The sequence below is a fragment of the Cryptotermes secundus genome, unplaced genomic scaffold (genome assembly GCF_002891405.2).
Source record: "Cryptotermes secundus unplaced genomic scaffold, Csec_1.0 scaffold840, whole genome shotgun sequence".
In the NCBI taxonomy this organism is placed as follows: Eukaryota; Metazoa; Arthropoda; class Insecta; order Blattodea; family Kalotermitidae; genus Cryptotermes; species Cryptotermes secundus.
Genome location: NW_019725426.1, coordinates 244,718 through 272,039, shown reverse-complemented (window position 1 = coordinate 272,039; position 27,322 = coordinate 244,718). Strand labels below are relative to the sequence as shown.

The 27,322-nt window shown below is 37.4% G+C and overlaps 1 protein-coding gene and 1 long non-coding RNA gene across 7 annotated transcripts in view; one reads left to right on the top strand and one right to left on the bottom strand.

Annotated features, from left to right (window-relative positions):
* Positions 1-3,542, top strand: part of LOC117282235 — a 31,462-nt gene extending 27,920 nt beyond the window's left edge. The window contains exons 2-3 of the long non-coding RNA XR_004512908.1: positions 2,197-2,337; positions 3,383-3,542. This is a non-coding gene — a long non-coding RNA (uncharacterized LOC117282235). The remainder of the gene's footprint in view (positions 1-2,196; positions 2,338-3,382) is intronic.
* Positions 1-27,322, bottom strand: part of LOC111863415 (phospholipid-transporting ATPase IA) — a 225,615-nt gene that overhangs the window by 6,221 nt on the left and 192,072 nt on the right. For 3 of the 6 annotated variants that reach the window (XM_023849724.2, XM_033751055.1, XM_023849723.2), the window contains one exon: positions 7,619-7,716. In XM_023849724.2, the coding sequence (XP_023705492.1) occupies positions 7,619-7,716 (98 nt within the window). Of the gene's footprint in view, positions 1-7,618; positions 7,717-24,876; positions 25,005-26,357; positions 27,017-27,322 lie in introns of those variants that run through there. The other 3 variants (XM_033751053.1, XM_033751052.1, XM_033751054.1) reach the window with 3 other exon arrangements.

The following is a 27,322-nucleotide window of genomic DNA, read 5'->3' as shown; positions in this document are numbered from 1 at the left end:
CAATGAGGCAGAAAGGGGTCCACTGCATTAGTATAAAAATATTTAACAGTCTGCCTGATTATTTAACTGACTTAGTGCATGATAAAGAAGAGTTTATAAAAGAAATAAGGGATGTTCTAATACATAGTCTGTCATATACTGTTGATGAATTTTTGCTCTTCTGTGGGGATCAACAGCTAAGGAATAGAAGGGGAGTGCATGCTGACTGATGGATGTCACACAGTAGGCATCAATATACACATTAAGTTTTAGATTTTAACTATGGTCAAATTGATGTCTCTGTGATTTTATCTGTGATTGTCTTGTGACTGTTGTTTGACAAGTTTTATATTCAGTGCCAGTTGCACACTTATGAATACTCTGAAACGCTGATGTATGTATGTGTATGTAACTTCAACAACTTCCTTGGCCAGCATAATCATCCGATTTTAACATCATTGAACAACCCTGGTCAGTTTTGGAGACTAAAGTGACGAACAGTTTCCCAACTACAACATCTCTAAATGACCTTGAAGATGTTCTCCAAAAAGACTGGTATAAAATTCTGCTAGAGATCATTCATAACTTGTACAGGTCCATTCCAAGGATTGTGGTTGTATTGAAGACAAAAGGTGGTCTAACACCATATTAATAAAGAAATGTGTACAGTATCTGTAATGTTTCCATTATTTTGTTCAGTCCCTGTATATCCAAATGATCCATACAGTACACCAGCTTTAGTCAGTAAATTTCCTGAACAATTTTTGTTTGTAGTGAACTCATGGGGAACCGCCATTCTAGAGAGCTGTGAGGTTCATTTCCCATCATGGGTCAAAATCCTTGCTTGATTTTCCACATTCATTCACTACAGAGCTCATATATTATTACAGTTACCTACCATTTACTTGCTATAACTTGCTACTAGGGGTGTTCCATAAATAATGCCTCCTATTTTTTTGTGTTAATATGTAACATCTAAGATGGATGTTGGTGGTGTTGTAGTAAAGGTTGAACCTTCCCGCCAATCTACTGTTAGTTTGGTTGTCGTGCGAGAGATAGCGACAGCAGAGCAGTCTACCAAAATGATGCCTGACATAGAAGCGCGTATGAAACATAGATGTGTTATTGAATTTCTCACTGCCAAACAAATTGTACCCACAGACATCCATCGACACTTGCTAAAGGTGTACGGAGACAATACAGTGGATGTCAGCACAGTGAGGCGGTGGGTAGTGCGTTTCAACAGTGGCGAAAGTGAAGTGCACGACAAGCCACGCCCTGGGCGTCCCTGCTCAGCTGCCACTCTTTACAATGAACAGTGCCTCATCCGTACAGATCAGCAGATAACCACCAGGGACTGTCAATTCTGAATGCTACAAAACGATGCTGACTAAGCTGAAAGCCCGCATTTCCCAAGTCAGGCCAAAGAAGCATACAACCTTTTGCTTGAAACATGATAACACTAGACCCCATACAAGTTTGGCTGGACTGTCCTACCACATCCACCTTATAGCCCCGCTTTAGCACCTTCAGACTTCCGTCTCTTTGGGCCTAAGAAGGATGGACTACGTGGGTAACATTTTCCAGACAATGGTGCTGTCATTGCAGCTGTAAGAAAGTGCCTAGCCTCTGCTGGCGCGGCATACAGGCTCTTGTTAATCACTGGCAAAAGTGCATAACGAATGTATGTATACTTTTATTATTAATTGCTTATAATGTCCATATTTTAGTTATTATTGATTTATTATACTAAGCATTGACTAAGTTGTATTATTGCAACTGTTTTATTATAGTATATGTTACTATTTGGGACTGATTCTACAACTGTGGTGATTGTGTCGCCTGTACGTTTTTCTTGAAGCAATAAAGATATTATTATTATTATTAATGGTGGTGATTATGTGGAAAAATAACTGTAAGTAGCTGAAATCCGGCTCTATTTAACTGCATTATTATGCTTTCTGTATCTGTTGTAGTTTTCTTTTAAAAAAAATAGGAGGCATTATATATGGAACGCTGTAATAATAATCTTCTCCCCATTGTTTTATATATTTAAATGCCCAGGCTCTGTTACTCAACAATTATGACTCATTATCACTGGAAAGACTATGCTTCTACCATGGAACTTCTAAGAAGCAGATATGCCATTGTGATATATACTTGTTAACATTTCTCAGGGAAAGCAAGAATTTGAATTTGAATTGGTTTGAATTTCAGAAATAAAGAACTACTTCCAGAAACATCACTGAACCTGACAAGAGTTTCCTACAATGCCAAAGTAAATAGCCATGGTAGCCCATTGCTTTCTGGACCTCATGATGGCAGAGTCAATAAAATTTACATCAGAATGAGTTGATGGTAAGTAACAAACATTACTGGATATAACCAATGATCACAGCCTAACTAATATGAGGTCTACAAACAGATACTTAATTTTATATACACATATCTTGGTACCAAAAACCTTAAAATCTAGTTACATACAAACACAGAACAAAGCAACATGCAGTGTAATGAAAAGCCTGAATATTTGCAGCAGCCAATTTATTGATTTGACACAAGGAAAAATATACACAAAATATTCCCTAAAAATTACTCATGTAAATGAAATGTACTGTAGTTATTTATGAAGTATAACAATGGAAAAGTTACAATTTGGAAAGCCAACAAAGGGACTGATTACTTATCAGTGGTAATGGAAATAAATACAGGAGTTACAAGATATTGTTATCATTGTGAGATATGGATAAATAGATTACAGTTTACTTAACAATGATGTGTTAACTGTGTATGTTATGCAGCATCAAATGACACATGTGGGTGATCATATAAACAATGATGGACTGTGACTGTAATCCAGCATTCATCTGTAGGTTTTGAGGGAAACCAATCATCTTCAGTCAAGACAACTGTTCTCAGGCTGATATTCAAATCATGTACAATCCAAGTACAAGTTGGTTGTGATACTGTTTAAGCTGACAGGCCTCAAACAAGTGTATATGTTTTTTCTGTACACATTTACATAATGTTCTCACTGGCTTAGTTTTAAAAATCACTGAAACACACAGATTATACTGAAATCAAGGAATGTAATGTTTCTGCCATCTAAAGACTGTAGCAAGTGAAGTAAACTAAGTGACAAGAGCAGAATTTTAAATCCCTAGAAGCTTTGAACAGTGACTTCTTTTCCTAAATAAAGAAATAGGCTTTTAATTTTTTAAAGCTAAACTGCATAAATTATTAAAAATATGGTGATTTCTCTCATGGTTTTGTGTAAAGCCTGGGAGATGCATAGATGCTTATGGTGCTAAAGAATGAGGTTGGAGTGAGAGCTGAAGGGAAATATGTAATGATGAACAGTTTATATTTTTTCCTACTTTTGATATGAAAATTCAACCAACAGGTTTAAATTGGCTTAAAATGGAGCATATGTGGGGAAAAAGAGAGTATACAAATGCCTGTATGGAAAGATCAACAGGATGAAGACACTTGATATGTAGAAGAGAAAGTAATATTAATTGTCTTAGAGGAATGGACTGTGATCATGACTAAGATAAGGTATAACTGCAGGTATGATCATGAACCTTCATGTTCCTGTAGGGATGAAAGGGGCAACCTCAAGCTACAGCAGATATGTCATGAAAATGTAAAAAATTATTGATCCTTCAAAACTCCTGTTTGTGATGTTAAAGTACATATATAAGAAAGTGCAATAGTGAGAGACATAAATGAAAGCCATAACAAATGACTTTAATTTCATACAAAAATTACAGTTGGTATACAAAATCTCCAGTCTTGTGGGCATAATTTTTCTGAGAAGTGTGTTAGTGTGTAGGTATTATATTCAAATTTGATGACTATTAACTTCCTAGAAAATAAAGATACTGAGGCATATATAGAAAATATTTTCTTATTTAAGTTGTTCCTGTACTTAATTAGTCAAGTATTATGCCATGAAGACGGACATTAATATTTTGTCCCATCTCTCTTTCTTGCACTCAAACTGCCCCTACACCATGCATGATAGCCTCAATAGGACGAAATATGTAGTACGTGCAAATGCATGTTGTTTTCATAGCAGAGTGGTGTCAACTGAATAACAATAAACGTCTTACAATATGATGCCACAGTACAATATATCATAAAGTGAACTAAGTATTCTTCCAGGACAATCAACCATTTTCAGTTTACTTCATAACAAAGTACCATCACGTACAAGGTGACTAGACATGTGGTTTGGATTGGTAATTGGATTTACTGGACTTCTGAAAACTGTAATTACAATTAATTATAACTGTTTCACTGATTCCTGCACTTTACAATTAGCTACAGCACACGCTAAGTCTTCTCAGTCTGCCGTGTTTTCACCAGTTGGTGTTTGGTAACTGCTCTAACACCATAGATTACTCAACTTCTGGGTTCACGTTGTTCTTGGCTAGTGTTTGTCTCACAGCTCCTCATGACCGCAACTCTGGCCATTAACTCCCGGCCGTGCCTGGCCTCTCCTGGCTACCACTTGCTATCACTGGCTAGTGCAGATTGAAGACTCCCTGTCTCAGAACTGAAAGCCCCAGCTGGCTGTCCTAATATCAACTCTGCATGGACCCAACAAAGAACACCACCTCCACCACCTAGTGTTGCATGTGTAACAGTCGCTGAGGTTATGAGCTACTTACTGGCTGCTGTATAGCAACAGATCTCTGATAAATTGTGTCATAGCATGTTCACAGTGCTGTAACTTAGCAACAGGTGTCTTCTCTGATTAATCTATTCTGGCTTTCAGCAGACATGCTGTATAATGCATTGTAGCATTTCTGTCTGTATGATTGTTATCAGCATATTGTGACGTGTTGCACTATGGATGACGCCCCTCCCTCCCTGCCAGCCGTGACATTCCGAGCGGAGCCGAAGTGAGCTGAGTCCAAGCATGCTGGTCGCTATGCAAAGCGAGTAAACAGTGGTTGCTAGGCAAAGTCAGTCAACACCCCGTCTCTCCCCGCCGTGACGTAACACGGGACGCTGCAGTTGCTACGTAGCTGTAAACAACTCCCAACAGCATTGCCAGGCTATCGGCAAACACGGCGACTAGGCAACAAGGAAGCGAGGCATTTCCCGTTGTCCGGCTGAGGGTTTATAAGAGAACTACACTGCCTACAAAGACAGTTGAGTTGGAATCTAGCCAGCGGAGAGTTACGAGTTAGCCAGGGAGTCAGTCAACCAGTCAGTTGTAGGCCAGTTGTGAAGTTCTAAATCGTGTGATTGTAAGAGCAGGTGTGAAATAAAATTCGCTATATCAAATAAGGTGTGAAGTTATTTGTCGCGTTATACACCCAACATGTGACAATATTATCTGTAAGGGAATTTAGTGGAAGTTTGATAAAATTAGGGCCCAACAGGATATTTTTCATACTGCTGGCCATACAAGACTACTATTATGCACACCCATTTTCAAAATATCTCATTAAATGTTCATTGCATTGTAAATATCTTCTGAAAATATTCTGTGGAACTCATGGTAAGCATTTCAGTTATGTGAAACACTGAGTCACTTTGAAATGAAGGACTTCAAAGTTTAAAATGAACCAATGTTCCATATTCTTCTATATTTGATGGCACAGAACATTTTCTGAACTTGCATTACAACTTACAGAAAATATGAAGATAAAAAAGAGATATAATGTTCCACTACAATAATCATAGGTTGAAGAGTTGGTGCTTTGTATAATATTAATCTTGATGATCACTGGATAAATTCTATTTTGAGAATGTTGTTTGAAAGCCTCAGTGTTCATACATACCAGATTTTGGAATCCATATTTCTACACAGATGTTACAATCCAGGTATGTGAAAGTGCTTACTTGTCTTAACATTGAATTTCAATATTGCTTATTTTTGGAACCAATCATGATGTAATCGAATGTAACAGACCACTAGACCCAACAGCTATAAGGCTGTTGGTGTTTTCTTATCATGAACATTTGCCTATATCCTTTATCTTCCGAAATTAATCTTTTTATGAAAACTGATAGTTTCCACATTATTATTTATGTTAATTGTTCTTCCATACACCATATTATTATCTCCCTCAACATCCATATCATATCCTTAGCCTCAATAATTCATCAACAAAATGAACACATACTGTGCAGTCACTGTGTTCTTAATGTCTATTCTGCAAAACAAACGTCATTACCAAAGCATACTGTATTTCAAAACTCTACTCATCACCAAAATTTTCAGCAACCTACACTGCTTTCTACTGATCTTTCATCTAAGTCCATACTAATGTACATACTGTATATATATGGATATACACTGTTTCCACTATAAAGAGTGCTACAGTGACTTATTACATACATCCAACTGATGATATTGTTGCCTTATTGCTTGTGGAGGGCGTGGGCAGTGAGTGCAAGAAAAAAAGACATTGACAAAACCAAGATAAGTTTAGTATCTTATACAATTTTCTCAGACTGTACACATTAAATACTGCTACTTTTACTGCAATCTCAAAAATGTGCAGTTTCCATGTACAAATCACAGAAAATATTGACTTAAAGAATGCGTTAACTGGGGTAACCTTCCTACTGAGTTCCATAAAGCTCTTCCAAATTTGTATGTTAATCCAAAAAAGCATATTTAAGTTGTCCTTGTGCTTAATTAATTAAGCACTATGTCATGAAGACATACTGGGGAGGGGAGGTATAGCTCCAACTTTCTTGACCGTGGCACTAAATAGAGGTGAGTCATCAGCTTCAAACCTCTGCCACTTCACCCCAGGGGCAAGGGCTCCAGTACCCACTGGATAGGAGGGTGGGCTCCAGAGTTGGTCTGAATGCTGTGGTGAAGAGAAAATTCTTGCACTGTGAAGAATCGAACCTGAGCCATCCAGCCCGTAGCCCAATGCTATACTAACTGAGCTATCTCAACTCCTTAAAAAGAAATATATGCAGACACAAACAGCATGTGAGGCAGTTTTCTCCTTTAAAAACCACCTCTAAAATAAAACATTTTATTACAATCTGCAATGATCACAGTTCCATTTTGTACGGAGAATAGAAATTATAGCTGTTAACAATTTAATGTGCATTCTCAGTACAGGGTATTTAGATGGAAATGGGGTGAAGTGGCTTGAAAAAGGTTATACCATAAAGTAATTGGAAGACACTGACATTATTTCTTTTCCAGATGAATGATTTAAAGTCCACTGCACTGCTTGTGATTGGAGGTTGCTAACCTTTATTAAAAAAGGAATCAAGTCTAGAAATTATAGGGTTCAGCAAGGTAGAGTATTTAGCGGATGAAGGTATGTGTGATGTGGATCATGTAAAAATGTGTATTTCTTCTTATAGCATGGTGTGTTAAACCCTTCAATGGCAATATCAGAACTGGCTCAGAATCATTATGTTTCAATAAAAATCCACAAATTTGAAACTATTTTTCAATTCAAAGCAATCTCCCCTTATTTTAGCACATATCTGTTTGTCTAAATTCAGTGGCAACACAAATTAAAGAGGAAAGTAAAGGGTTTAACTTGTTTAACAAGTATAATACACAGACCTGCCTCTCTCCCTCACCGATATTTGCCACTGAAAAGTGTTAACATTCATTTCAAGGTGATAATTATGACATACTTACGGGAGAGTTCCACTTCCATATTTACCCGTGTGGCAGAGCGTCTGGTGAATGTAAACACATTGCGCACATTTTTCAGAAGTCGTGCAGTTTCCGTCAATCTGGAAATATGACAAAGTGGGATTTCCCCCAGAAACAAAGGGAATCCATCTTATGTCAGTCTCCAAACTGATTAAATACATCAGGTGGTGCATTAGACTGCTAACTAGTCGCAAACACAAATTAAAAATAAGCAATCACAAGCTGAAGTTCAATAGCCTTTTATATATACTATTCAGGGATCATCATCATTCAAGAATGTTCTACTAATGAAATAACTTCTACAAATCTCTCTCTATATATTTATTTAATTATTAGAAAATTGTCCATTTCAAAGTAGTATAAATTCCGTTTTAGAAAAAGGAATAAATTATGAAGTTTGGATCTCAGTTCTATGTTCCATAGGTTATACTTCTAAAACATACTATTATAAAAAGAAACATAATATGAAGAGCAACAGTATATATAAAAGCTTCCATATATATTTGGTGACAACACCATCTTGGCAGCACAAGAACATGAAGTAATGACACAGTCTTTGACATTATCTAGATTCCAGTGAGTGGTGAAGTTACTGATGTTTCAACATGGGGCTCAAAAATAATACAAAAATATAGACTGCATAAAAGTCTAAATTCAGCCTGACAAAGATTTTGGCAGTTATCCTTTTGTTAAATTATAAACACTTAAATCCACAAAAAATAGGCCAACCCCTTATTGTGGAACTCTGTAAGAACAATTCAGTTGACTCTAACATCATGAACTGATAATCCAGTATTCTTGGACATGGCAGAGAAAATTTGTCCATCTCCAACCACAGGTTGCATCTAGCTTCTAACTTGAAAACTATTAATTTTAAATACATAATGGGCAACACTGTATCACTACTCTGTATGCAGAACTTGAGCTATACAGTAATGTACACTGACAAAATATTTTCAGATACCAAAGACACAATATTAAGGCACTTCTGTGGATCTTAATGTTCTCCCTCCCTCCCTCCCTCCTTTCCTCTTCCTGTTACAAATATCATGGCACACTGTAGTTAAGTGACAACGTGGTAAAGTATGTAACACTCCTGTTTCACATTTGGAGGCTCTGAGTTAAAATCTTGGCCCAGAATCTGACTATTGTGACTGAGGGTTTCTGTGGTTTTCCTGAGTTCTTCAATGCAAATACTAGTATACTTCGAACCAGGCCATTACTGCCTCCTTCCACATCCTGTCTAATTCATTATTCACTAATCATTCCATCATTTGATGTCACATAGTTTCAGCTATCAAAAGCATCGTGAAATTGGCCAAGAATAAAATCCCTACACAATAACAAAATTGTAATGATGCTGTATGAGATTATGGGAACACGGTGCACTGACATGTAGTACATTGCTGCACATACTGGCAGTCATTAACAGAGAGTCAGAAAATGCAAATCTGTTCTGATGGATGAAGAGAAGCCAGATAATAATTTTAAATTAGCACAACTGTTATTATTGTACACTGATGTCTGCAGTGCTGTATGAAGTACTGATGTGTCACAGGTAGGTAGGTAGGTTGATTAAGAACTAATGCATCAAACTTATACCTGGGCGAAACAGCAGTTAGAGTCCCAACATCAATGCTATATAGTCAACACTGTTAAATACCAAAACTTTAACAAAAAGTCTTAACCAAGACACCAGATGTCTTTTGTAGTACCTTCTAGAAAGTGTATTGTGTCAACTACTTTTAATGAACATCAGGACAATGCCATTTTCTCTTCCTTTAGAATTCATTATACATAATCACTCACTCATTTCATTTGATGTTCAATGCCTCCATTTAATATGGTATATTTAAATGACTCAGAAACCAACCAGAAATATCACTCTTATTATGGTTACACAATTGGGCAAAATGGACCAACCTTGTTGGAAGGCAATAGCAAGAAATGTTTGCAGTTGGCTTTTAATTAATTCAATGTGTATGCGATATTTCAGAAGGCACTGCTTTTAATGTGGGCCCTAATTAAACAAATTAGAGACAAATAACTGGTTACAGTATGTACCACAATAATCTAGGAATTACTGCATATAATCTTTCTCATGAGAATATTCTGCAAATTTGGTTACTGTACTTTGTGCATCATAAGTGAATACAGAGATGATATTGTCTTTTCCAGCAGTCGCTTGCATTTAGGGGCTTGTTTGTTCAATAAAGTAACAATATACACAGTATACAGCAATGTATGTTATTCTCATAACAGCTTTAAAACAAGCTTCACAAGACATTTCTACACTGACTTGCTTCGAGACAGTTCCCCTTCAGAAATTACCAGCACTTCTGAATGTATTCATTCTAATTATGTTTGAACCATGACACAGGCGTTCAAGTAATCAGTTTTTCATGTCTTAAAACAGTAAATGTTAATAAAGTCTCTAACTCAAACACTGAATATGCTAACACCAAAAACAAACCTTTGACATGATCCTCAGCCCATTCAATCCCAGCTTTTACTTTCACAGCCTAAAATCCACATCCTTCACACAGCTCGTTTTAAAAAGTTTCCCCATAAAAATTCTTTATGAAATTTTCCCCACTGTAGCCTCTTAATTTAACTACTCTAAAAATACTATTTAATCTGTTTAGATTACAAAATTCATAAACATCTAACATTCTTCAGTTTTCATTCTGCAGAGCCTGTCACATGATCTAAGTATGTGCTACAACTACTTACACTCTTATATTAATACATATAAATGAGGATATATGTAGCACACACCAAAACAATTTTTTCTTTCTAAATTCTGAAATTCCCTAACTTACCTGTATTTGTTTTTATAACTGCATGAAGAATTAAAGTAACTGAACATCAAGCTCTTGAAAAGACAGGCAGAATAACTAAAACAGTATAGTGACTAGGCTATGGGCTAGTTAACCAGAGAGTCAGGGTTGGATTCCTGATGGGGGGAGAACCGGCTCTTTGGCCTATCCAGCCTCCCATCCAAGGGGTACCAGGCACTATTTCCCCAGGGGCAAATTGGCCAGGGTGTGAAGCTGACCACTCACCTCTCGCTATTGCCAAGGTTAAAAATGTGTGGGGCTATACATTTACTCCCTTATACATTTTCATGCCCCCTCGTTGGTGTCTCCACCTTATCGTGGTGAGGGGGTTTGAGTATGCCAAGGACCCTCAGAGCTATACCAGCGGTAGCGTAGCTACTGGCAGGGCCTCCCTTGCTGGACAGGTCAAAGGGTAGGCATCAGACGAAGAGAGACACCGAAAACCAAAAACTGATGCCGGAAGCAGCGTCATCAGCAGCGACTTGAAGCACAGAACAAATGATGCTCGAGATGGTTCAAGTTCGTATAGCAACAGGCGTGACCAGAGTGGTTTGAACGGCTGTTGTACTGCGATGTGGAAAGCAAATGGAAAAACTACCACATTATCACTTTTCCTGGATAGTCTCTTTCCAAAAACAGAAGATCACATTAAGTGGAGGAACTGTTTTGGAAGAGACTGTGGACCTGTCATCTGACAGATTACTGATCAATCAAATCAATCACATTTTCATGGCTTGGTGCTTGTAAAGTACTGCGACAACTTTACCTTTTTACTCCTGCAAAAACATCTATAAATCAGGTTAGAAACAGTAGATTACATTCCCAAGATATCCGAATTCCTTTAGTACCTTACTAGTGATGAAACTACTGGATGAAATCCAATTCTACATTACAAAGTAATAAGAACCTGTAGGGATCGAATTCACTGCCTTTTTCACTATGGCATGATGACCTGTGTGAACTGAGTTCACTTGGAGAGGAATGGGGGAGCACACCATTCAGAACATTATTTTGTTGAATTAAAACACTTTCTTAAATGGAACTCTATTTACTGGATGAAGAAAGTTTCACCTTGTGTGAGGAAGCCATTTTGCTACACTGAAAATGACACATGCTATCAGAACACATACCATATTATTTGCTAGTGAATGCAGCAATCATACAGATAGCTTAATATGATTGCCAAAAGATGGCAGAGCGTGTAGAATTTCTAATTGTACAAATCTCGAGTGAGAACGCTAGTGAGGTTAAGTGTTATTACGTTCGTTTTTTGTGAAGAAAGTGCGGATTTTACTCTAATACGGTGGTGTTAGACAACAGTAGTAAGATTCCGTATATTGCAGAATTAGTTTTGGTTTCCTTATCGCGAGTTACGAGTACGTATAGTGCGGGGTTCGAGCAAAAACACAACGGCCGGAAGCACACGTGCTTCCGACCGGGGACTCTCACAATATAAAATGAGTGGCCTAGAAATGGAAGCAGATACAATGGAAGAGGTAGGAATACACGACGAAGCAGGGGAAGAAGTGGTGATGGAGGATGTGGATTATGCAGAGATAAACAATAAGACGGTTACACAAAAGAAGAGGGTGGCAGGAAAAACAGGACCTGAACTGTCGTCAGAAGAGGAACTGATGGCACAATTTAGCACCGTTAGAAGCCGTAAAAAACCAAGGAAACTGGTAACTGATGTCGTAAAGAAGAGCACAAATAGCCATCAGAAGTCCAAAGAGATACAGAATCAGAATGAAATCCAGGAAAGGGCTGAAGAAGGAAGAACGGAAACGGTAGAATCCGGAGCACGAGACCTCGGAAATGAAGATACAAACTTTGGAAAAGAAGAGCTAGGAGAAGGTTTCAAGAGCAATAGAAATGGGCAATTCAACGACTTACGTTTTAATACGTATGATAAAGGGCCGTATAGCATTCACATAAAGGCCAAGAAGCCTGACTCCCCAACCAAGGATAGGGAAAAGGTGAAGAAGTGGGGACAATTTGACATCTTCAATGTCATGTCCAAACACAAGATCAGGTTCCAATGTATTAAACAGTACGCTCGATTTATTTGGGAAGTGACCTTCTTAGGAAGACTAGAAGCAAATAAAGTGTTGGACAGCCCCATACTCCAAAGCGAAGGACTAACCGCATACATACCGAGATATATGGTTGCCAAAAAGGGTGTCATTAAAGATGTACCTTTGGACATGGATTTAGAAAATTTGAGGCGACAGATTAATTTGGACAATCAGAACAAACATCCCGCACCTTTCTATATAATGGACGCAGTTAGACTTAAGATGAGAACCAAAGAGATAAATGTAGAAACTAAGGTAGAAAGATGGGTATGGAAAGAGTCGAGAGCAGTATGTTTGACGTTTAGAACCAAAGAAATGCCCCCCTACGTGTATTTCTGCAGTATGAAGGTTGAAGTCGCCACGTTTGTCGCTGCAGTACGACAGTGCTATAACTGCGGGAAATTCAACCACATAAGTAAATTTTGTAAGAAGGAAAAACAATGCTTCTCATGTGGAGAAGCAACACACGAAGGGACTTGTATTACAAAATGCATGAATTGCAACGGGGACCACAGAGCAAACAGCGAGCGGTGCCCCGTTATTAAAACACAGAAAGAAATTAACCAAATCATGGCACATAGAAATGTTGGATTTTTCGAAGCACGAAAAATTGTAGAAAAGTGGTCGAGCCCTGCATTCCCAGTAGGAGCTGGAAGCCACCGAGGGTATGCTGAACTAAATTTGAGGAACTTCCCGGTTCTCAAAACTCCGAGCAGACGAAAGGAATGGGATATATTTGAATCAAGAGAATACAACAAGGTCCCGAACCAAACGATCGGATGGAATCCGGAGAGAAGACAATGGAAGATGAACACGGACAACAGCAGAACTCAAATTACTGACCCTGGTTTAAACAAGAATGAGCAAAGGAACAGCTCTAAAGGCCAGAATGCGATAGAGAAATCGTTAGACGAGTTGGAGTCCATAGAGATGGAGGACGATGTCAAAAATGTGTTGGTTACAATAATCAATTTAGTGATAAACTCGGGGGATTCAAAAGCTATGGTCAAACACTTGTGGAAAGCCATTGAGCTACACGAACATCTCAATGGAAGGCAAAGGGTACCAACCAATTAAGATAGTTCAGTGGAATTGTAGGAGCCTAAGAAGCAAGCTTCCCGAATTACAACAGAGGAGCCGAAACTTAGATGTTATAATGCTATCAGAGACCTGGCTTGGTGAAACACAAAGGGTACACCTAAATGGGTTTGATGTGGTGAGGAAAGAAAGGTACGACAGAGCCGGCGGCGGAGTGGCCATTTTTATAAGTAACAAACTAAAATACTCACGTAAGAACGGTTTATACGATGGAGACGGCAAAATTGAAGCGTGTGCAATTGAACTGCACACGGGTCAAGATCGAATTTTAATGGTGTCATGTTACAAGCAGCCACACACGAAAATCGAGCCAAGAGCATGGGAAAAATTTTTCACACAATTCAAAGGAAAATTCCTGATTGGAGGAGACTTTAACGGCCACCATCACACGTGGGGTAATTCAAAGAATTGTACAACAGGCAACAACCTGTATCACAACATCACTGAATTGGAAACAAACATCACGCTGCTTAATGACGGCTCCCCGACATATATCTCCGATGCCACAGGTTCCAATGCCGCCCTCGATCTAACTTTTGTGGACCCAGGATCAGCACTAGTATACACCTGGAAGGTTGGAACAGACCCATGGAATAGCGACCATTATCCAATTTTCATTGAGTATAACGGCAAAATAGAGCCAAAGGAGTGCAGCAAGAAGGCTTCAAGATTGCACAATAAACACACAGATTGGAATGTCTTCATGGATAAAGTTATAGAAAAAATCAGGGAAGTTAAGACCCATGATGGATGGAACAGAGAGAGGGATGTAAAGGAAAGGTATGACCATTTAATCCAGATAATTAAAGGAAAGGTAGCAGATACCACCCCCAAAAGGAAAAGCCAAAATAACTTCGGAAACGGAGGACATGGAACAACTGGAAACAGAGAAAAACAACCAGCATGTATATGGTGGAACAATGAATGCGACAAGGTTACCAGAATTAGGAAAGCCAAACTGCTGAAATGGAAATACTGCAAAACCGAAGAGACATTTATGGAATACAAAAAGGCAGCGGTTATTGCAAAAAATAGATTGAGAGAAATCAAACAAGATTACTGGAAAAACTTCTGCGATGGATTAAATCAATTCACAAACCCATCGTATATCTGGGATAGAATGAAAAGATTAAAATACAGATTTAACAAGACAGATCGGGAACGAGAATGCAAAGAAGAACTAACTAGTTCTGCCATAACGACCTTTGGAAAGCTATGCTCCGGGGTGGATGAACCCAATCAAGCACCGGCATTCGATTACGAAAATCAGGATTCATTCCTCGACTCAGAATACACAATCCAAGAACTCCTCTACTCAATTAAAAACCTCAAAGTCCGATCCTGCCCGGGTCGGGATGGAATAGATTACGCCATAATACGCAATTTACCAAAGGAAGCCTTAGAAATCCTGCTAGAAATTTATAACGACATTTTAAGAGCAAGAGTGTTCCCAGATGATTGGAAAAAATATAGAGTATTCTTTATCCCTAAACCAGATAAGACTAGTGTAAGACCCATATCGTTGGCGTCATGCGTGTGCAAGGTGCTAGAAAGGATGATAAACATGCGCATATCTTGGTGGCTAGAGAAGAATATGAAGTTCTCAGAATCACAATATGGATTTCGGCGAAACAAGGGTTGCACAGACAACCTAGCTATATTAACAACTGAAATAATAAAAGCGTTTGAAGAACGGAACACAGTATCGGCCGTATTCTTAGACATTAAAAGCGCATATGACAACGTCCACTGCGGCACTTTGATGGATAGACTCAAAGCCGTTGGCTTTTCGGGAAACCTGATAGCTTTTATATTTAACCTGGTCTCCGCAAGGGAATTAGAGGCAAACTACGGGGGGGTAGAGCTCAAAGACTGGACATACAAAGGCTTACCCCAAGGTAGCGTACTGAGTCCAACCTTATATTCACTTTATATGGCTGGACTGAAATCCAAAATCAACCAGAACTGCAAAATCCTGGAATACGCAGATGATGTTGCAATTTATTCAGTTCACAGATGTAGCAGAATTGGTGTGGCAGAAGTTGAAAAGAGCATACAAAGCATTGAACTCTATCTAAAGGAAAGTGGCTTGGAAATAGCACCAAAAAAATGTCAACTGTGTATCTTCGATAAAAAAGGTACAACTGAAGGAGAATGGGAGATTAAGGTACAAGGGGAAAAGGTTTCCTCAGTCAAATCAATAAAATTTTTAGGTCTGCACCTAAAATCCAACTTAGACTGGGAGGACGAAATAAACGCAATAGTCAGGAAGTGCGAAAACCCGATGAAAATCATGAACTGTGTGAAGCACACCTGGTGGGGAGCGGATCCTGTAATTTTAATTAGACTCTACAAGGCACTGATAAGGTCGAGGATGGAATATGGAGCATTTTTATTTCATAAACTTAAGAAGAAACAAGCTCAGAAGCTTGAGAAGATACAATATAGGGCTATTCGTGGAGCGCTGGGTTACAGGAGTAGCACCCCGACCAATGTAATGCTAGCTGAGGCCAAAGAAGTCCCAATCTTTAGTAGATTTAAACAGTTGGGAAAGAACTACGTGTCCAGGTGTTATACATCAACCAATCATCCAATGATCCAGCTGCTGGAAGAATTATCAGCTCTACACGATAACCCAGGGAGAGGAGAAAATGAACTACCAGTCATTAGCAAATGTTACAAAGAGGTATCCCCTCTTGGGCATTTAATCCAATCAGGGAACTGTCCCAAGGCCTACGACTACACGTACGAAAGTCTCTTCTACGAGGCTAGAGTATCGTTCGATGAGGGAAGACAAATAAAGGAAACAGAAGATCATAACAAGGAATTTTACAAGATATTCCAAGAAAGAATTAGGACCAGCAAAAGTTTCGCCACGGACGGCTCAAAAATGGTGGACAAGCCTTTTGTAGGATTGGCACTGATAGATATAAACGATGGTCGTCGAATGAAATTCAGAATATCCAAGATAGCGTCCATATTCACTGCAGAAGCATTAGCAATTGCCGAAACACTAGAAATCATCGAAAAAACAGAATCCGGGCAAAACTTCACGATTTTCTCGGACTCGGCAAGCGTGTTACAAAGCATTGGTAACCCCACTAAAATAAGCAACGCATCGCACATCATCCACATGCTAAAGGATAAAACAGAGAGACTCGAATCACGAGGGAAAAAAATCCAATTCTACTGGATCCCGGGGCACTGTGGAGTCGAAATTAATGAGAGGGTCGACTCGCAGGCAAAGCTAGCAATTAAAGAAGGCAGAGATAGCCAACTACTACTACCCGTGGCTGATCTTAAAACCGAGTGGAAAATGAAAGGGAAAGAAGAACTCCACAGCTTTTGTCAAAACACCAAACAAGAAAGGGGAGAACGCTACTTTGAAAGGTACCATAGGAAAGGCTCTACTCCGTGGTTTAGTCAGATAAAAATGAACCGCCGTGCCTTCGTGTCAATAAACCGTATGCGAGCAGGACATACCAGTCTTAAAGTAAGTCTAAACAGATTTAACATTGTGCCTACGGCTGAATGTGAATGTGGTGACGGGTTGCAAACGGAGGAACATATTTTCTGGGATTGCAAACAGTGGGACGACCAAAGGGCAATAATGATGGGCATCCTCTCCGAGAACAGTAAAAAGAACTACCCAAAATCAGTCACAGAGCTCTTGAGGCTAGAAGAAAAGAGATTTCTGCAAGGCGTCTGCTACTTCATAAACAACATTCCCATATATATTTAAAACGGATACGTAAGGAAAGAACAAGAGGAAATGGCACGGACCACTCACAACATTCTCAAATTTATGCTAAGATGTGAATTAACCGCGGGCCCACCGCTACTACAGAAAGAGAAGTTTTTAGAATGTGCTACAGAAGGCCGGATGGGCATTGCCTAGGCCACTTTTGTATCCTAGTTTCTTTACCCAATAAAAAAAAAATGTACAAATCTCATACAACACGGAAAAGTTATGGAATGGGATATCCCAGGTGTAGCAGTTATGATCACAAACGATGTTTTGTGATGTTCTGCACATTCCACAATCTTCACCACTTTGTTTTTACCCAACAATGTCATGTGGCAATACACAGGAAAGGGCTTTTCTGGATAAAACATAACTGAGAAAAATTTAATTGTAATCTAACAAACATTTGAATAACATAGACAAATTCTTGTAAACATGTTTCCCCAATCTAAGACAAGCAGTTCAGAAGAATGGCACAATAATTTTGAGGCACGTTGTCTGGAATTAAAACACAGACATCTCAATTGCAGTTACGCTTGACTTTAAGAGAATAAGTGTTCAATATTAAATCACTGAGTAGTACATATTAAGGTCTCAACATCTAAGAACAGCAACATAAAATATTAACAACGCAATACATCTCCAAAAACAAAAAGAAATTATTCAGAATAGCAGGAATGCAAGTAGGTATGCATGTGCATTAAAGCTGTTAACAATTCAAACACTCATGCCAACTGTTCTCTCATTCTGTGCTTGTGCTGACTCATTTGTTTATTAATACTTACACCTTGAGAGCTGTCCCAGAGCATGCAATGGGCTGAGAACAATGATGAGAGAGAGAGAAAATATGACAAATTACCAACAAATTGACATTACAACAAGATATGTATTGTATCTTTCTGCTGCAAAAACAAACTAACAAATGGTATGATTCTGTATTCAAATATCTCAAATACATTCTTTTATAAATCTTAAATTCTTCTGTAGTCCAGAATTCTTTTCAATTTCTACTTGTATTTATTGTATTTCTTGGTTAAAGAGAACTTACCCTACAACCAAAACAAAAACACTACATTCTAATGTTACTCTTTTTACTTCCTCTTTGTGTCTCCAGACATGGCAAACTAGCGAACTGGGAGTTAAGGAAAAGAATCACCACAATTGATTAATTGACCAATTAAATGGTTACTTAATCAGTTAATATGAACTTATCCTGTCATGAAACACACAACTGAAATTCTGAAGCTACAGCAAGTTGTGTGTGGATATCTTTCTATTAGGCACAGGAAACAAAAGGTGATGGATAATGATGATGATCAGTCAAATTTCAGGTTAAACATTAAGATAAGTAAATGACAATAGGAAACATACATACAATAATTACAACAATATCAGTAACACATATAACATGCTTTAAATTAATTGTGTAAGACTGTGTATCATAACTGATAATTGTCAGAATTACATATCTATTACAGAGTGAAAATTAATCCAGTCCTACCAATGACTTGCGGCAGTGAAAGTTATATGCTTCTGAGTTGTGAGACTTGTGATAGAAAAATTCATAATATTACCTCGGTTCATGCCTGGAGAGACAAGTCTGTACAATTTTGAGACATACAAATCTAACTATAACTACACTATACATAAACTTACAATTCAATGTTGCAATAAAGCACCCTAGCAACACAGTGCTTATAGATAAGTATTTGTAAGAAAAACAAAGGAAACTACTATAAAGAACTAAAATGAAAGTAACTTACAAAAACATTCAATCAATCCAGGCTAGCTTGCTATAAAACAAATATACAAAGGAATGCATATCTAAGTTACATTACACACTGCATTTAACAAAGCTATAAAGCCTGTATTATACTGTCCAAATGCAATTGGCCAATAAAATTCATTTGGACAAAATAGGTGTATGCACAGTTGTGGACACCCTGCATTCTATTTACATGCACTTCAAGAGATACTTTGTACGATCACAGTCAAAGCATTCTCTGAACATCACAACCATAAGGGTGACATGGTCCCTTTGAGTAGAGGTTTTGTGTGTATCTACTGATGTGAATTTACACATATGATATGCTCCTGTCAACATTCTGAACACCTACTAGAATATGTGTGAAATGTGTACCAACAAATAACATATAATGTGGGAAAACTTACAGCACTCATATTCAGTTTAATATAATTGAAAGTATGAAGTATTAATACTAGTTTTCAGATGTGGTAATCCATTCATCCAAATTAATTACATGGCCACAGAGCATTTGTTTAATTCTATTCTATGGACTAGAACACTATCTTGCTAATCAGACTCCTCAGAAACATGAGTGGTGTCTAAAAGTTAAATATTTCCTGATAATTTATTTTAGTACAAACTTAGGAATAGATATTTGTTATTAGCTTTAGATAAATGTGGATAAGGTTACTTCAAATAAAATATCTGTAAGAGATCTTGCACTAATATGTATCATTACAGTCTTTACTTTTTGATTTTAAACATTAATTCAAATCTTGCAAGCAGTATATTGAAATAAAGGAACTGTAGCCTGCAACAGTCAAATTTTAATCTTTTTACTGTTACAAGTATTGCTGCCATGTGAATATAAGTATAAAAACAAGACACTCAGTAACCAGTCAAATGAACATATATTGTAAATGCATATGTTACCGCAAAACTGCTACAGTCATAATTCCATCTACACATAAGAGTACAATAGTTATATATATTAAAATTAATATATTTTAGAAAATATTAAACTTCTGGTACTTCAACCGAAGTTTCATCATTATCAGAAACCTAAAATTATTGTAACATGAGGACACTAACACAAGTATATAAGTTCAGGCTACATCTCTTTAAAATAATTCTGCAAAGATTCAACATTTCACTTTATGCAGGCTTTCAAGGACTCATCTGGAGCAGTATGGAGTTATGACCTGATTTTCAGACTATATGTGCATGAATGGAATTGTGAACATATGACTAACTACAGCTTCATACATTACATGCGTACACATGGTGTCTTGGACATAGTACATGTACTAATACACATACACTGTATTGTTATTATTATATAACAACGGAAGGTGAGGCAGAGGAATGTGATAACAAAAACAAACGTTCCTAGGATTTTTTTCTGAAATATGCCATTCCAATAATTTGAGTTTGGAAAGAAGGGNTATTATTATTATTATTATTATTATTATTATTATTGTTATTATTGTTGTTGTTGTTGTTGTTGTTGTTATGTATCTCTTTCTTTTTGTTTGTGTTCACTTTGTAATTGGCCTCTGGGCTGTTAAGTCTGCATGTAAATAAACACAAATTGAATTACTGTCATTAGCTCAGCTGTTGAGCTGAGCAGACATGCTTGTTCTGAGCTCTGCAGTGTGCTGCAATGTGTTGTAGTGTCAAGATGTGTTGGCAAAGTGTTTGACTTGGGCACTGTTCTTGTAACTGTGATTTGCCTCCACTATGACTCCTAGGAAAGTTATTTGCAGTTTGATTTGTTTCATTCTGGTCCATCACACTAACAATTACAAAGGCAAAAATAATACCGTCTAATGTGACATTTAAGTTTTATCACTTGAGGATTTATCTCCCTTACATGTTTCGATCCTTACGGATCATCCTCAGAGGGTATCAATACTTTTGGAAACTACTATTACAATAGATGTTAATTGTATGGATACACATATGATGTCCAAAATGAACAATATACGCAATGTTCAACCTTCCACATTCACGGCGGACTTCTTGGTGTTAAAACTTTTTAAAAAAGTTTGCTTTTAAAAACTTTCAAGATCAAGCTTAAAATTTATGAACCATACAGGTTCGCATCAAATCTCCTATTGTTATTCGTGGAGGTGGCTGGTCCTGTGCTGCCTGTTTATCTTGCAAAAGGAGATTCTTAGTATTTCCGTGTTTATGCGTGGCCTACTGTGTTGTGAGTAGTTTCAGAAAGTACTGATACCCTCTGAGGATGATCCGTAAGGATCGAAACATGTAAGGGAGATAAATCCTCAAGTGATGAAACTTAAATATCACATTAGACGGTATTATTTTTGCCTTTGTAATTGTTAGTGTGATGGACCAGAATGAAACAAATNAAGAGAAATTTCTGTGTTGTAGTGGGTCCTGCTCTTCTCCTTGAGGACTAGTGATGGAGAGGAGGTTTGCGCACCCCAATGATCCCGAGAGCCATGCTGGTGGGAGCATGAGCTCCTGGTAGAGCAACTCATTCCAGACAAGTGAAAGGGTAGGGGCTACACAAAATGCAGTCCTTGGTCCTCCAGGTTGGGGGTTGGGCATAGGGCTAACAACCCCACACTGGAAAAATCTACTGTTACAAAACCTCCAGAGCCTATGGAGGAGACCAAGACCCATACAGGGTTGTAGCATGACAAAAAGTGGACTTTGCTCTCTGAGGTTTCATATTTCCTGTCTTTAGGTCAGTGACACTGAGTACGCATTCTACATGGCAAACCCTGAATCCACTTACAAGTGTGTGGCCTATGTGGAACAAATGAGGTCTGTTATGGATGAAAACAAACCTGTTCATTTTCTCACTGCTTTGATATCTGAAATTGGTAAGGAGATTGTGGTCTTCGATAGAGAACTCATTCTTCCTGCATTGAAGGCCAATGATTCGGTGTTCAGCTGGACACAGTCTGACTAAATGGTGTCTGCACCAACAATATGACTGGAAACCACATGGAAATGTTTCTCAACTTATCTGAGGTAGTTGGGCAGTTGTGTATAGATAATGACATTTATAAAACTAAAACAGAAATTATCTCAGCAACTGAAAGACACAATGTACCATATGCGCAAGAATCACTGACATGGTGTGATGCAACATCATCTGCACCTTCGAAGAACAGTTCAGTGAAGACATACAAAGATACTTTGTCAGCTGGTTCTGTATCAATGACCAGGAATCCATCACTTTCTGCTTATTTTGTGCCCTATAAGCATGAGTGGTATGAAGAATCTGCTATGCCTACAAGCTTAAGGAATGGAAGCAATACTGTTCAGATTGTTGATGACGGTTTCACAGCTGTAAAGAGGACAAAGGCTAGGAAAGGAAATCCCAACATGCCAGCACAATGTTAGGAAAAATAAACACCCTATGATTGGGGTAAGGTGCTCCTCCTCCCTCTTCAATATTGTAAAAAGGGTTAAAATAAAATATCTTTTCATGTCTCATTTCTCCCGAGGTTTCAGCCTCATACATTGAAATATTTCTATTAGGTCAATTAAAATTGTCTTCACTCACATGCACCACCATTCTTAAGACAAAATTTAGAATGTATGCTTCTTTTTACATATCAGTTAATTAGCAAGATTTCCCCTCAGTTAATAATATGGGAGTATGGTCCAATGGCGGCTTGACTGCTCCATTTTATGGACAGTTCAACCCCAATCAGATCTACTCTTTTGAAGTGTCCAATATACTTTTATCTGTTGTGCCAGCCCCTCCAAGGGACAAAACGAAAGAGTGTGTGGATCCAAAATGTGGTGATGGGACAAATGGAAGCAGCTCTTGATGTAGCATGTAATGACTGTCTTGCCTTTTGATGTTGACAGAACTCAAATGTGGGCAGTGGCACCAGCACCTACTTAGATATTCTTTATTAAATATTCATGGTCTTAGGGCCAACCTGTTGATATTTTTGACAATATGTGTTCTTTTGATTTTAAAATCACATGTTTAATGGAAACATGGTTAAATAAATCCTCTTCCAGTCAATTATTTTCTTTGAAACATATACTGCATATAGTTCTAACACAGACTGTAACACAGAATTAGGTGGTGGAGCTTTAATTGCTGTTTCTGAAGCACATTTTTGGGTATTAAAATAGAACTGACCTAGAAGGCTCTGAAGAATGTGTATGAGTAGAATTTACTGTAACTGATAGCTGTAACTTGCTCATTGGCAATCATTATTCCCTTCCTAATGCCAAGGTTGAGATTGTTAAAAAGTAATTAAACTTTTTTAGAAAATATATTATTGTGACATGTCTGCTGAAAGGCAAAATCGCAGAACCTGAGGAGTCGGTGGTTGTTAGGCAACAGCGCTATAAGCATGTTTCCGTGGCAAGAGAGGCTGATGCAACAGCGGAGGGATTGTCACAGAAGAAACAGGCAACAAAAGAAGACCTGTTGGAGACAGTGGTTTCTATGTGGTCCGCCCAAAGGCTATATACTGGGGACCGAAAAGTAACTGCAGTGTCTGTGGTAAGCCATTGAGTTTGTGAATGGGTCTGCAGGCAGTAAGTACTAGCCAGTGGTGGAGAGACACAACTAGGAGGCAGGCAATGGTAAGGGGTTGCAGCCATGAAGAGCTAGATGTGAGATGGGCACCAGCCAACAAGGACAGGAGCCATGGAACATGGAAGCCAAGGAATTTACAGCAGACTGAGAAGACCAAGTGCGTGTTGTAGTGAACTGTAAAGTGTATGAATTAGTGACAGAGCTATTGTAGTTCTAGTTATGAGATTTAAGAGTTCAATAAATACATTTACCAATCCAAACACTGTGTCTAGTCACTAGACACTTGAAATTATATTCCTTAAATTATCACGTTCTTTTGCTTGGGGATTTTAATGTCCCTGAGTTTAATTGGAATTATGGCTTATCTTCCCCTAATTGTCATTATTACATTAAACTGAAAGGAGATGTGATTTATGCTGCCATTTGTTTCCTTGGTTTGAATCAGCATAACTGACTTGACAGTGACAGCAGCTTGCTTGACCTTCTTTTCTCCCTGCCTTCAAATTTTGGTGACTTCTTGATTGATCATTTCCATTCTCCTTTTATCATTGATTATACTATGCCAGTTTAACGTTCTACATAAAACTTTAATATTAATTGTACGAGATTTTCTGCCAGGGATTATGCAGAGCTTCACAATGCCTTGTCTAATTATTGGTACTCACTTTAAAACAAAACATCTGCTGATGCTGTCGTTAACAGATTAAATGTTGCTTAACTCAAATCATAGATTTAGCTGTTCATTCTGGGAACATTAAAAAACTAATTATCCTACTTGGTTTTCAGGCAAATTAAAATTTTACATTAAAAAGAAAAATTATTTTCATAGATGTTACATGAAGTTTGAAACTGACTGTTTTCATGACAGATTTTCTTTTTACTGAATATTAGTTAAAACAACCATTAAGTCTGACAGATATCACTGGCTAAAATCCACTGATGAAAATCTAAAATTTCACCCTAAGCAATTTTGGATGTATGAAAATTTTGAAAAGAAATACTCATTTAATACATTTTTAGAACAATTGTACTTTTTAATAGACCTTGTCACTTTGCTGAGGCCTTTTCAAAATATTCTCAATCTGTTTATAGTAATATATGACACAAACTCCGTCCTAAGTGCAACAATTTATTGTAGTTCTATCGTCTTCCTTTCTTCTACACTACATGTTTCAGCCGTAAATGGCCATCATCAGGTGTATACTCTCACACAGCTGCTACACTGCACGTAGTTTAAAATTTAAAAACACCAGCCTTCCCAACTGTTCACTTCTCCATTGCTAACAGGTCCTGATGTATGAGAATCCTCCCCGCTGATATCTGTCAGATATGTACAAAATCTCTGTCAACCTACACACGTCAATTTGATTTTCGAAAACTGGCACTTTTAAAAATCTTCAATTCAAATATAAAAATTTCTTTCAAATTTTTTCAAATGTTAAAATTTAAAATTCTCAGGGGTACCCACTCTATGTCTACAGTGCTGCAGTGGCTACTTCTTGTTTTCAGCACTGTTCAGGTATTATCTGTAATATACAAATATTCATATTACTATTTTATGTTCATTACGTTAATCTTATATGTTTATACTGTTATTTGTACTTACCCTGCGTAGGCTCCCTGTGTGCGTGCCGCTGCTTATCTTTAATACGTGTGCTGTATGGTGTACTGTGTGCTGTGTTTTATGTTGGTGAGTGTAGGAGGGAGTTGGGTAATGGGGAGAGGGAGGTACCGTTAGTCTGTATAGATTTTGTGTATCGTCTGAAATATGGGATTGTGTGTTTCTATGTGTGTGTCATTCATTTGTAGGCCCTCCTTACTTATTTTATATATATGGTATTTCTCTAATGTATTCAAATGTCTACCTTTCTTCTCCATTATGTCTGTTATTGTTCCGTATGCATGTCCTGTATTTAGTATGTGATTTGAGTACCTGGAATTGCTATTATTATTTCTAATATCATGTATATGTTCTTTATATCTGGTGTTAAATGTTCGGCCCATTTATCCAATGTATTTCAATGGGCAATCTACACATTTCATTTGGTATATGCCACTTTTATTGTATTTATCTAATTGTGGTTTTTGTTTGGGTATATTTTCTATTGTGTTTATATATAAGCAGCGGCACGCACACAGGGAGCCTACACAGAGTAAGTACCAATAACANGTATTCAAATGTCTACCTTTCTTCTCCATTATGTCTGTTATTGTTCTGTATGCATGTCCCGTATTTAGTATGCGATTTGAGTACCCGGAACTGCTATTATTATTTCTAATATCATGTATATGTTCTTTATATCTGGTGTTAAATGTTCTGCCCGTTTGTCCAATGTATTTCAATGGGCAATCTACACATTTCATTTGGTATATGCCACTTTTATTGTATTTATCTAATTGTGGTTTTTGTTTGGGTATATTTTCTATTGTGTTTATATATAAGCAGCGGCACGCACACAGGGAGCCTACACAGAGTAAGTACCAATAACAGTATAAACATATAAGAATAACATAATGAACATAAGATAGTAATACAAATATTTGTATATTACAGATAATACCTGAACAGTGCTGAAAACAAGACGGAGCCGCTGCAGCACTGTAGACATAGAGCGGGTAACCCTGAGAATTTTAAATTCTAAAATTTGAAAAAATTTTAAAGAAATTTTAAAATTTGAATTGAAGATTTTTAAAAGTGCCAGACTGTTTACTCTTACAGTAAGATATTGACTGTGTACACAAATGGCATTCAGAAGATTTTATGAAAGTTAATTTCAGTAAAATTAGAGTCATTCCTTTTACCTGGAAAACGAATATGCTACATTATCAATACAGTCTTGGAAATTCTCTCATGTTGTTAACAGACTGTATTAAGGATTTAGGTCTATAAACTGACTGCAAACTCCATTTTCATTATCATATCAATTTTCTTTCTTCACATGCAATGAAATTACTAATTTGTACATTCATATTTTTCTTTTCCATCACTGACAGTCTACTGATGATTCATTTTGCTTTGGTCAGATCTACATTTGAATACATACAAAGAAACTTTGCAGCCCTTTGCAACAAACCAATTTTTTTCAAGATAACCAGTATTGTGATAATTTATTAGAAAAACTAAATTTGCAGACACTACATATGAGTTGCTGTCACTCTGATGCTTTATTTTCAATAAATGTTTATGATGATGAAAAACGTTGCCCCTTTCTCCTAGAAATAGTTGACAGTTGGATCCCTGCTCAGAACATATGTAACATTACTATGTTCAGTTGCTCCTCCAGCCAGTCTTTCAGCTAGACGTGGTTCTGCTGCTAACACAGTCTGCAAATCTATAGATATTTTAGAAAATTGCATCTAAATGTAAACAATGTAAACTGATTCAAATTTTGTTCTTTTTGCTTGTTTTGTTCTTGTGTTTGTTTCATCGTTGTTGTTGTTGTTGTTGTTGTTGTTTTGTATTTGTGCTGATTCTATAACTGCCCACTGGCTATTGAGCCCAGCACATAAATAAAAGACTGAATTATTATTATTATTATTATTATTATTATTATTGTTGTCTTTGACTTTATGTTGTGATTGCCCATAATGTAGTTACTTGTATCTACATTGTGCTGTGTCTGTAATTGGCCTTGCAG